This window comes from Temnothorax longispinosus, chromosome 7 (genome assembly GCF_030848805.1).
Source record: "Temnothorax longispinosus isolate EJ_2023e chromosome 7, Tlon_JGU_v1, whole genome shotgun sequence".
NCBI classification, from domain to species: domain Eukaryota; kingdom Metazoa; phylum Arthropoda; class Insecta; order Hymenoptera; family Formicidae; genus Temnothorax; species Temnothorax longispinosus.
The window spans coordinates 282,201-294,525 of NC_092364.1; the positions used below are offsets into that span (position 1 = coordinate 282,201).

Here is a 12,325-nt window from a genome sequence, read left to right on the forward strand (position 1 = left end):
TTACATCACGCGTTAGATATATATATATATAGGTATATATACAAACGATATAATCGTAATATATATGTTCGTTTTTTCAGCGCGCCGCGCGCCGCGCGCCGCACGCCGATTGTCGCGCGACAGTGGTCGGTAGGTAGTGCAGAGTGCAGTAGTGCCCACTGGTGCCATTCGCGCGATCGCCAGTTTCACGCGATCGCCGCGCGATGTCAGCAGCTGTAGCTCACCCTGCTCTGCTCCAGTCAGTCCAGTGGTGCAGTCTCCTCTTGTTTCTCCGGCTCACCGTCTCTTGAGTCTCGATAGGAGAAAACGAGAGAACTAGAGAACGTTATTTGACGCGCGCGGCACGTTATCTCGCAGTAAGTGGAGGAGAAACTGGAGGAAGAGGAGTAACATGAGAGACGGAGGAAGAAGCGAATCTCGGAATCTCGCGTGCGCTATGTCGCAGCGCCGCGGCAGTTACCGAGACACGTTTTGCCGCGGTTGGGAACGACCAAACCACCGTCACGCTCGCGCTCGGTTAGAACATTCTCATGGAAAGAAAAAGAGGAGAAGAAAGCCATCAAAGAGAAAGAGCCAGTTCAAGTGGTTCAACCGCGTGATAAGTGATAAGTGATAAGTGATAAAGGGCGCGAGCGTGCGCCCGCGCCGGTTCACGGTTGTGGTTGTGGCGCGCGACCGCGCGACTGCGCGGCACCGACACCGACGGCCGAACGTCGTCGGACGTCGCCGAACGTCGCCGAACGTCGCCGGGGCGCGATGCGCCGTCGCTACCAGCTACCACTTGGAGAGCATCTGAGACTTGAGTTGAGAGTTGAGAGCAGCGTCGCGACTGCTCGCGACTGCTCGCGACTCGCGCGTCGCAGCAGTTCCGCCGGGCGGTCCGTCCGGCTGGCCGGTCGGCCTCGTCGCGACCGACGTGGTTACCATCCGCCGCCTCGCCTCGCCTCGCACCGCGCCACGCTGCATCGGAGAGAACCCCACGTGAGTACGCATCCCGGGACCCGGGACTTGCACCTCGCATCTCGCATCTCGCATCTCGCACCTCACAGTCTCGCGCGCACAACACTCCCGTTTCTCTCAGCTCGCTCGCAACCCGTTTCGTTTCCTTTCGTTTCGTTTCCCTCAGATTTCCGACTCTCTTTCTGAGCACACACGATAGATTACGAGGAGAGAGAGCCAGGACAGAGCGCAGCTAAAGGAACTTGATCTAGCGTGAAACTTGCTCCCTCTTTTTTCTTCTTTTTTTCTTTTCTTTTTCCTTCATAAAGGGAGCAACTCTTTGCTTGGTTGCATCGTGCAAATGAAGGCGCTTAAGTTTCACTAGCTTCGTCATTATTATATAGTTTTTGTAGAGTTAGATAATAACGTGTGTGTATACAAATTTTCAAATATTAACGTACTTGGAATAATTGATTATTAAAGTAATAAAAAGAGAGAAAACGGAAAATTGTATGCAACCACGTAGAATACTATTGTCTTCTTGCGACTGTACACTGTACAGGAGTACCGGCTGTACAGGTCTCATTGTCAAGTCAGACCTGTCAGACTCGTAAATCGTGAGTCGTGACTCGTCTACTGCGCGCAGTAGAAAAACGTAGCGAATATCAGACGATGCCCGGCCGATCGGAGCCGATCCGTCAATCGTTAACTTGCCAACGATTTCGGGCTCATTATTAAATCTGCTCGACTAAAAATCTCTAATTAGCACCCGCCCTAATAACGTATCCTAACTTATGGTGAGTGATTCTCGCATATGGGCATACTCCTCAGAGTACTTAAAGGTACTCTCCATTTGCCACAAACTCTCGAGAGTTTTTACTCGCAGGTGGACACGCACCATTAAATTTGAAATTGATTTCAACGCGAACGTTGAGCGCCAGAGCGAACATCTGATCGAGATATCAGCATCGCAATCGTATATTAATTTTATTTTAATTAAGGACAAGTATCGCGATTTTGATCGGATTTAATTAGTACCAGCGGAGTATCGACCAAAATATCTTATATATTCCCTTCCGATTAATTCGGAGAACAAGCTCGCGTCTATCAAAACTTTTATCGAAGGCATCTCGCCGCTCTTTTCTTTCCCGCGAGTTTACTTATCAAAAACTTGGAATTATGCGCGCACACACACACCTACATATATATATTGTATGTTATAATGTCTACCACCGTCACAGTAGGGAGGAGTGCCTAATAAATTAAGCACATAACCATTCACCTAATTATAATAGATTATATCGATCGCGAGGATTGCACGCAACTATAATACAAATAAGAATCTGACGGATATTGATTACGAGTTTACAGTCACGAGATTGCACCGAAAGGAATATCAATATTTGTTATTTACATGGAGTATATTATATTACTCCGAGTAAAGTGTAATCGAGTATGGAACGTGCTCGATTATCCGTTGCCGGCGTTTAACAATCGGTAAATCGGTGTTTTATCCATAAACACGAGTACGCGCGAGCACCTACATGGCAACGAAACAAAGTGTTATGCGTCTCGCTTGTGCGTTTAGTTGATTGTGAGGAGAGAAACGTCGTTGAATTCATCGTTTACCCATTTTTCTTTTTTTCTTTTTTTTTTCTTTTTCTTTTTTTTTTTTTTTATTAACCCTACTACCTTCGTGTTCGTTTTCGCAAGGGATAATGTTGCTCGTGCGGGCGCATCGTGCAACGAACTCGGGTACATTTCGCACGAATGCCATAGCGAAATGTCATATAGAAAACTATTGTGCCCGGCATCACGCGGTCCGCGTAACGAGAGATGGAGATTTAAAGAGCTTTGCACGTACACGCGCGCAGGAATAGCACGGAAAGCACGGGGAATAACGAGGATAACGCGCGTAAAGAGTAACTCGTGTACAAGTTGACTAAAATTTGGTCAGCGGGCAGCGGGAGTGACGACGCCGCCGCGCCGCGCCAACGCGACGTGTGTAGGTACGTAAGTTTATACGAGACTTCGGGGAGATGTCGAAAGTTTTCGCGAGAGGAGCTCCTTCGAGTCTCTTTCGATACCTTAAAGCCTTAAATCCATAAAAGGAACTGGAGCTTGGATCCAGCTTATATGATATTCCTTCTCCTTTGTACGAAGGAAAAGTACCCGAGTAACACGCGGACACTCCAAGTAAAGTACGGGCAGAGCGATCCAACGCTCTGGAGGAATTAATTCTTTTTTATTTTTAAGACATTAAGACGACGACGTAAGCTGATCGCGTCGCAATCTTTTGGTATTATAAATTTGTTACCTTAATTGATTCCTTAACGTTATAAGACTTAAAGGAATCTTACGAGCCGTTGATGCTATTAAAAGGACATAATTACCGGTCCTTCTTTCATGGAACGTCTTTCGTCTGGGTTATTCGTTTCGAAATGTCTGTAATAATCTAATAAATCAGAATATTGATTTACAAAGAGGCACGTACTTACGTCTCTTCCGTTCTCATCGTCATGTCGAGACGTACAATACAATTCCTAAAAATCGTGGGAGTCACCCTTGACATTTTTCGATTCTCGGGATTATCATTTCGGTCGCATCAATCTTACACGCGCATCACCATTATTATATTACGTTCTGCGGCAGGAAATGTCGTAGGTTTAGAGTTTAGATATAGGGGACATTTACCCTTCTCTCTCTCTCTCTCTCTCTCTCTCTCTCTTTCTCTCTCTCTCTCTTCTCTCTCTCCCTCTCTCGCGCGCGTCGCGTCGGGCCGCGCAAAATGATATTGGCCTTTCTAGCATGTGCCTCCCGATATTGATTTATTCGTATAACTTGCTTACTGATGGCAAGCGTTGCATGGGTGGGTGCATTGTTTATACGCTCGCTTAAAAGGGCTTAGGTCACAAATTCCATGCTATCTGAAATAATTTAATAGCACCTGTCGACAATATTTCTCAATATTAGTGGCTTATACGACGACACCCTATACGTGCATCGTATAATCGTCCAAGTTTAAGCGACGTATGTCTAAAGTCCGAAATATAATAACATCTGTTTGTCTAGCGCGTGGCGCGCTTCAGCGTCGACACTTAAATTTATTTGATCTTCTCTGAAAAAAATTGACTCGTATCTTGTTTGCTTAATAATGGTCAAGATAATTCACTGTGGCAAAATTTTTTTTATTGTAACGTGTTTGGTTTTGAGAATCCTGATGTATCTATACGTTCGTTTTCGCGAGGGAAGGTTGCATTTGTATTTGTAGTTTCGCGGGCAAGATACCGATCGCTTTCGCGTCTTTTCTTTTCTCTTGTTTCGTTTTCTTTCTGGCCGATCGTGTCCTCTCCTGTGTCCTCCAATCTCACCGTGGGCGTTCTCACCAGTAAATTCGAGGCGAAACGCAGTTTCGTGTTACACGTACACGTTGCACGTTACACGTTACACGTCGAGTGGAAGCACTTAACGGACGTATGAAAAGAAACTGGGCAGACTGGGCTGTGTACCCGTGTTCGAAACGGGATACCGACAGCATCTTTAAGGATATCGAGTGATTTTTTTTACGGAGTCGACGGGTTGGTAACAGATTTCCCTCTGTCCTTCGGGCCTCCGATTATCGGACGTGGATTTGCCAGGAGTCTCTTTAGGGAATGTAGACGATATTTCGAGCTGCCAATAAATATGAGGCATTAGGTACTCGCGGGTACTCGTAATTTAGAGAGGACGTGCATTCAGACTGTTATATTCTATTTAATATCGGATTCGCGCGTAGTGCGCGTTACTAGTCGAGAAACACTAATATCCGCGGCTGCTATTACGTAGATGCAGTGAAAATTAATGTACATATTAAAGGCGACTGACGTAACGCGACGCGACGTGACGGTTCGGTTCGACTAAAGGCTAACTCTCTCGTATCGGCGCGGGCGAGGCGCGATGAAATGGCAGGTTTCCGACGATCAGGTTTTTCCTGGAGAGGCTTTAACGACCCGATATTACGCGCCACGCCAAGGTCACGCTCAAGCCAGGTCAGCGATTAATATTCGCGAGTAAAACAGACGCGACGCGAGATAATTTTTCTCTTTTCTTTTTTTTTCCCCTAACATTAACGTTGCATGGGAATTGGGAACGTAACAGGAGCCGCTCGCGTTGTCGTTTATCGCGAGCGACGATGGATAATCGCGTTTTCTCCCGCGCAGTTGTCACGCGGGATATAAATGACAATTCCCACACAGCGCGACACGACACGACACCACGACAGTCGTCGGGGCGATCGGGCGATCCTTATTACATAATGGCATTAACGACGCTGGTCCCGCGCGCGGTAGGGGACGTCGGCGGATCGATCGAAGGACGATTTCGCAAAGTGGGAAAGGAAAAAAACGAATCAGCGAAACAAGGAGATTTAACGGGGTTAACTCCGCGAGCGCGGAGTTCTTGTAGCCCGACGTTGCACCGACGTTGATTATCACTAATCCCGATTAATTCGATTTCCCTCTGCCGTCCCGTATCCCGTATCTCGTATCACGGGTACGGTTGTAACCTATGAAAGATCAAAGGGAGGATTCTCGGCATTACATCTCTTTGCAATTAAATCTGACGACGAAATTCCATTCAAGTTCAGTTAGATCGTAGTAATTTTTCATTTGTGCGACGGCCCATGCAAGTATATTTAATATCGTCGGTATGAAAAAGCAACCGCGCGCGTGGGCATATATCCTGTATAATTTCTGAATAATTCAAAGACGAAATTTCGTGTCGATTCGCTGCGGTTTTAAGTGATAAAGACTCCGACGACTGCGCTGGCGGAACGATACAAAATACCGAGGATTGAGAGGGAAAAAGAGAGAGAGGGATGTTACATCTCGAGGCTATCCGGGGATATTGCCCGCGCGGATCGCATCCTCGGATCCTCGGCCCTCGCATCTTGAATGTGGCACGTTCGAACGACGCGCGACGGTGCAATATCGCTCGTCATAGAATGAATTTGCCGAACGGATTTCAGATCCCAACACCTGCGATTGTTATCCCCGGTTACATCTCTCAGTCGCAGTAGGAATTCCAAAGAGAACGCGCCTCCAAAGAGGAGAGCTCGAGCGCGCAATAACGTCTTTCCTGATGCCTGATGCACGTGTTGCAAAAATAAAAAAAGAAAAGGCGACATAATGCTCCGCGGCACGAGGCAACTCGTGAAACGTCGTAAAACACGAGTGTCGATCGTGGAATTCCGAGGGAGTCTTTAAAATAATTATTAGATTAGACGCCATGAGCGCAAAATGCAATTAATTGTAAGATGTATAGTATAATATATATATCGTTACATTTGCATTTCTTTTCCGGTCAGACTAGGATCGGCCCGGGCTGGACTTAAGCCAATTGCATTAGGCGTTGGGGTAGATTTAGGTAGATGGTCGGTGCCATTAGTTTCGTGAATAATTTCTCGCGTCGTTAAGCCCGGCCTAAGAGGAGTAGGGAACTTATTAAATTTTCTTTCTTCACCGCGCCCGGCATTATTATATCACCGTCGACGGTATAATTTCTCTCGCGACAACAACAGACTGCTCGACGGACGGACGGAATCCTCGGGCCGAACTGAGTTCTCTAATTCCGGTGTCTTGTCTTATTAACCGCCGCTCCTATTCCAAACTTGTTTTCGGCTCAACCCGGAGATCCCTTTTGCTCGTCCCTTTTCTCTCTTTCTCTCTCTCTCTCTCTCTCTCTCTCTCTCTCTCTTTCTCTCTCTCTTTCTACAACGATTCCTTTCTATTCGATCCGCTTTCACCCTTATCGACGAGTGCCTTTAACGATAAAAGACGTGTACAGCTAAAGAACTCGAGGGCAGGTCGGTGTCCATGTTTCGGTCAGCTCGTGCGTTACATGCCACGTGACGAAATTTTCCGCTTGGGCAGGTATTTCGTACTTTCTCTCCAAAAACCCATTTCTCAGAAGTTGCTGCTACAAATACAATTTTCTCGCGACAGTGTACCTGTTCTCGCGCGCGCGGGTAATAAATCATAGACAGGGTAAACGAGCTCGGAAATGCGCGCGGAGAGTTTCCCTCAAAATAGGAATTTAATGGGTATATACAGAGCGGAAGAAATATCGAGCCGTAGGGAGAGAGAGAGAGAGAGAGAGAGAGAGAGAGAGAGAGAGGGGTGGAGAGGCAACACGGAGCGGCGCGTGCGGATGTGTACCCAGCCGAGAATCATTTTCCGTATCGATTCGGTTTTCAGTGTTGCGTCTGGCTGGCAGCATCGGCCTGTGTAGCGGGGCGTATTTATACAGTTCGGTCCGAGCGATAGAGCGGCACGATGTAGGTAAACAGAGCCGACGAGGCTATAAGAGAGTAGGAACTCTCTAGATGGATCTTCTCCCGTCCTCTTTCCTACCTCCCTCCGGCTCGGAGGAGGACGGGCTGGACGGGGATTGCTAATGCAATATAGGCGACAGGGTAAACGAGAGGCGAGTACATGGTCCACGATGACGTAGGCTGGGATACTTGGGGAGGGAGGAAAGGAAGGAAGGTGCAATGTATACGAGGGTGATGGAATGAAGCGGAGCATCCTCGCGGGTCGATGACCCGTGGGAGACCTAAATATGCCCGCGAGGAAGAAAGCAAGAAACCGTGCGCCGAAACCGCAGTCGCGAATGAGTAAAGGGGTGCGGGGACGTGATATGGATTTAGAGACTATAGAGAGTAACGCGCGGATCAGTCCACATTTTTTCGTTCTATAACACATGAGAGAAAAATTGTTTCTTTTCAGTCATTTTTATTGTCGATAATGAATCGATAATGAAGCGGTGTATAAAGCGGGTACATTTCAGAAGTTATAGAAAGGACGGAACACAGCATGCTCTTGTGACAACTAATAAACTAATAAATAATTTTAAACATTAATTATACCGATTGATTCGAGATGAAACTTTTCGAGTCAAGTATTACATGTATAGAGTCTTTTAAGTAGTTATAGAGTAGGAGAGTAGGTAGGTAAATGAGAGAGGATTAGCGCTATCCGGATCCCTTCGAGTATCTATCACGGAGGCTTCTAGGTCTCGGCTCTCTAAATTCTATTAATAAACGAGAGTGATTGTCCAATCGATCCCACGTGCGAAGTGGTCCCCGGTATAGAACGGTGTTTATCGCGCGGATGTACAAGTTCGGAACGCGGCCGCGATTGACCCGCGAGTCGACTCGATCCGACCGAATCAGCGTCCACGCGTTAAGAAATAGCCTGTGACATTTGGACACTAACGTGCCCTAGAATTTGTCTATAAATGTTGACACAGCGAGTTAAATGCAGCATTCGAACACGAAGATCGTTCCTGTGCTTCAATGTCGGGATATATAATTCAGTTGTAAATAGCTTTAGGAGGTAGGTAACGGGATATCGTTAATCATTTCTCGGTCAATCTTGGCTGAACTTAAATTTTCTCACCCTCGGATTAAATTCTAATTTTACGAGTCAACAATATAATTTTGCACGTCGAAGAATTTCCAATTTTTATGAAATTGTCAAATTGTCAAAAAATTGGCTCCCAAAAAAGAAGCTCGGCGACTGAAAGACGGCGCGTGCGATGCTGATGCATCTGTCATCTGTTTTGAGACATATGCGTATATCTTTACGCAGTGCTCCCAGATCTCATTTAGCACTTCCGGCTGTGTCTAAGAAAGCTTACAAAGGCATTTTAGAAAATGAGATAATTATTCGTTGCGCGAGTAGAGATAAATTTTTAACGAGCGTCCAGCCGCGATAAGGGGTTGTAATAATAGCGTGCAGGCGTGCAGGTAATATCCGTGATGCACCCCCGGGCATTTTAATGACCATTAGCGAAGTTGAGCCCGGAGCTCGGGGTCGAGTCACGCTATTCGCCGTTGGGACATATCCCGGGCAAGTTTCTCGTAAAATTTTACAATGTTCTCCACACTGTATACCGAAACGACCCGCTCGAAATGTACATATACCATATATACATATACATATATGAATGGGTATACATACATTACATACACAGGGTAACTTGGCGTTGCCACCTCTCTCGAATTTTACGCCGCTTGTTCTCCGTATTGCCGAGTGACTCGGAAGGAAATTTGATGGTTTCGCGTTGAGCGACGCGCCCCAGTTGCACGAGATCGAGTTTTGATCTCGTGCATCCGTCAGCGGGGAGAGGATGATCGGAGTCCGCGAGGGCGAGAGGGCGAGAGGGCGACAGCTTCGAGTCGGCCACCCCATGTCCTATGTCTCCCCCGCAGAATCCGTTGACGTACAACATTCGTCGCAATACGTCCTCGTTTCTTTTATTGCCCCGCGAGACCTTTTGGATTATTGCGTCTTACGGGCGACGCGGACGTCTCGCGCTAAAGTACGACCCTTAACGTCGGTGCTGCTCGTGCTGCTTTTCACGGGACGAGCCCGGCTCGTTACTTATGTTACCGTTTACGTTACGCATTTGCCGGTGAACGATATCTCCCACGTAACCCCGCGTTATTCGAGCGCGATTGCGTTGCAAAATTGCTACGTTAGCTACGTCGCACCGTGCCGCCGCGCCGTGGGTGTGTTAAAACAGCCTCTTTGTATGTGTTATTTCTTATCGTAACGTCCGGTAACGTCGCTCTTTAACTCTTTTTTTCGAGTCGAGAACTCCGCGATGGGAACGAGCAGAAATTTCAAGCGCGCTATCAATTGACGCTTTCTGCTGTAGAACTTGCGACCACGACACGACACACGACGCGCGACATCTTTTTCCGATCGACTGTCGTAAAAAGTAGAAAGAAGAATCAACTTCGACGGTACCGTGCCGTGGTGTACGTGCTACGTAGCGTATCTCTGTTAAATTTATCGTAAAATTTCGAAACGCAGTTTCACGCATATCCTAGGACGTATATTCGTAAGTATATACCGAAGGACGCGATGCGTCCCTTTTCGCCTATGTCCTCGCGATTCGCCGATTGTGCGAAACATCCATCGATATGTCTTTAGAATTTTCGCTGCTTCGCAAACTTGATCAGCTTCACGTTTCTCTTGCAGAATTTATAGAATATTAAACGCAGTGGTCGAGGAGGGGAACAGAGGAAGGGAGCGCGAGGAAATAATCGAGCTTTGCCGCTACACATCCATCTTCCGCGAACGTAGAACGAACGAAGATGGATGCGAGGGTTACATAAAGGCCCACGAGAATGGTGTGTCGTTTACAATCGGTCTGGCTATTTTTACTGTTGTAATACAACTTTAAAAAGATCCTCGTCCCGCAAAATTGTCAGCAAAATTTACGCGAATATCCATGTCTATGTATATATGTATCCATAATCGAGGGTCGAGGGTGTTTTTCCTTGTATTATTTATCCACCGCGCTGAGAGATAATTTTAGAAATCCCGCAGAGCGATTCCCCGTAATTTTCTGTATCCCCGGCAATGTGTTGCACGGGCAAATCCAACCCTGCCATTCATTGTCAGCCTCGACGCGCAGAATAAGCCAAACACTTGAACTTGAGATGCCGTAGTAGATCTCGTTCTCGTTGACGGGAGATAAAGAGAGGATGCAGGACGCAGAGATAGTTGTGAAAGGTATCGTAACTGTTATCGTGTTACGAGAATCGAGATGAGTAATGTCTCCGTATACGTGACGCGTAAAGGCGCTAACGCACGTAGGACATACGCCGGAGTTGCATGTGTGTCGACGTGCTTAATATATAAGGGCACAGAACCGCGGCTCCGCAAACAAGTTAACGAGCTGCGGCGGCGGTCTCGATCTCTTCTCTCCTCTCCACGACGCGACGCGACAGAGACGAAGGGAAAAGCCGCGCGAGGGGGGACATTCTTCTCATACGCTACAATTGTTCTTACGGTTTTTACGTACTTTACGGAGGTATTTGCGGACCGCGTTTATTTTAAAACTTATTTATACCTTATCGGCGCAGCTAATTTTCCACGCGTGCACCACCGCGCCCGCCGCGCCGGCATCCTCGTCCAACTTTTTTCCGACGACGGATAATCCGAAAGGGCGAAGCGACAGAGCGCGGCCCTTTCGACGAAGAAAGTGCATCGCTATCTGGTCTAGCTCTACCCCCTTTGTAGGAAGTGAACCGCATTTACGACACAACGAGAAACTTTAGTGGCCTTATTGACGCGCACACCGTAGCCAGGAATTGAGTATACTGATTTAGACGCGCGCGCGTATTTTCTCTCTCTCTGTGTGTGTGTGTTTAGAGAATGCCATTTCGGGAAAACTCTTAATTACGATATCGATCCATCAGCCTCATGCCACTTGGGCGTCCAATTAAATCCCCCGACCAGAATGATACGGCGAGCTATTTAAATCGCGCGTCCGCGCGAACTTGCTCTTGAATTTGCGCGACGTGACGAACGAGATGCGATTCGGAAGATTATCTGACCGGTCGTCACTTATTAATCCGCTTTGAGTGTCGCCGAGATAAAATTTCGCGTCATACTCTCTTCCCCTCCTGCCCTCCGCCTAGATCTAGCAGTCCAGATATTTTTTTACGTTACGCTTAATTAAGGGAGCGCATAAGTAAGGCGACTCGATGTGTTATATTGTGCAGCCCCCGCACAATGAAAAATATAAGGAACAAGGAACAGATATTAGCGATTAGGGATAAGAAATTAGAGAGAGGAATAAAGCTGGATGCACGATGAAAAACACGGGCAACGGAAACAGGGAAGAACACGGACAACAGATTTTTAACCTATCGGAAGCCGTGTATTAATACTTCATCTCTGCAGCTTTATTCCTGATTTCTTATCCGTAATCGCTAATATTTGTTCCTTCTTCCTTATATTTTTCATTGCGCGGGGGCCTTTAATCCGCGATGTATGTCTTAAATTAATAAATAGACATTTCTGGACTACTGGATGTGCGCGGGTGCGCGGTGCATCGACGCGACGTAACGGACCACCTACATGTCGCGTTTATTTATAGCGCTATGAAAAGCGCTATGCTCTCGAATGCGCGCATGTTTATCGCACATTTAAACGTGCGGCCGCAAAGCGTAATCGGCACGTCGTCTCGGATACCCGCGTCTGACATTATGGTATTTTCTCAACTAGGTGCAGGAATCCCACAGGCTGTGATCATCGAGCGACGTCGTCATATATACTGACGTCAGAGATTCGGTGAGCGCCTTTTGTGTGGTGGTGTTCGCGGAAAATTCTAATACATTTAATTTCGCGTGAAACGTCAGCAGCGAGGAGCGCCGTTCATAATGCCACGTCGAGAATGTCACGGAATAAATTAAGTATCGTTAAGATACTTTCTTTTGCGTTACGCGATTCTTTTTTCCGCAAGACCGGCTAATCTACTCCAAAGTAAATTAAGTTTTATTGTTAGTCGAGTTTCGGCCAATATATTTACTTAGATGTTGCGCTTTATT

At 46.9% G+C, this 12,325-nt stretch overlaps 1 protein-coding gene across 7 annotated transcripts in view; it reads left to right on the forward strand.

Annotated features, from left to right (window-relative positions):
• The first annotated feature begins 124 nt into the window (after window positions 1-124).
• The window catches only part of LOC139816508 (diacylglycerol kinase eta), a 37,558-nt gene continuing 25,357 nt past the window's right edge, over window positions 125-12,325 (forward strand). For 2 of the 7 annotated variants that reach the window (XM_071784079.1, XM_071784076.1), the window contains exon 1: window positions 128-981. In XM_071784079.1, the coding sequence (XP_071640180.1) occupies window positions 757-981 (225 nt within the window). In that variant the 5' untranslated portion in view covers window positions 128-756. Of the gene's footprint in view, window positions 982-12,325 lie in introns of all 7 variants that reach the window. The other 5 variants (XM_071784075.1, XM_071784077.1, XM_071784087.1 and 2 more) reach the window with 4 other exon arrangements.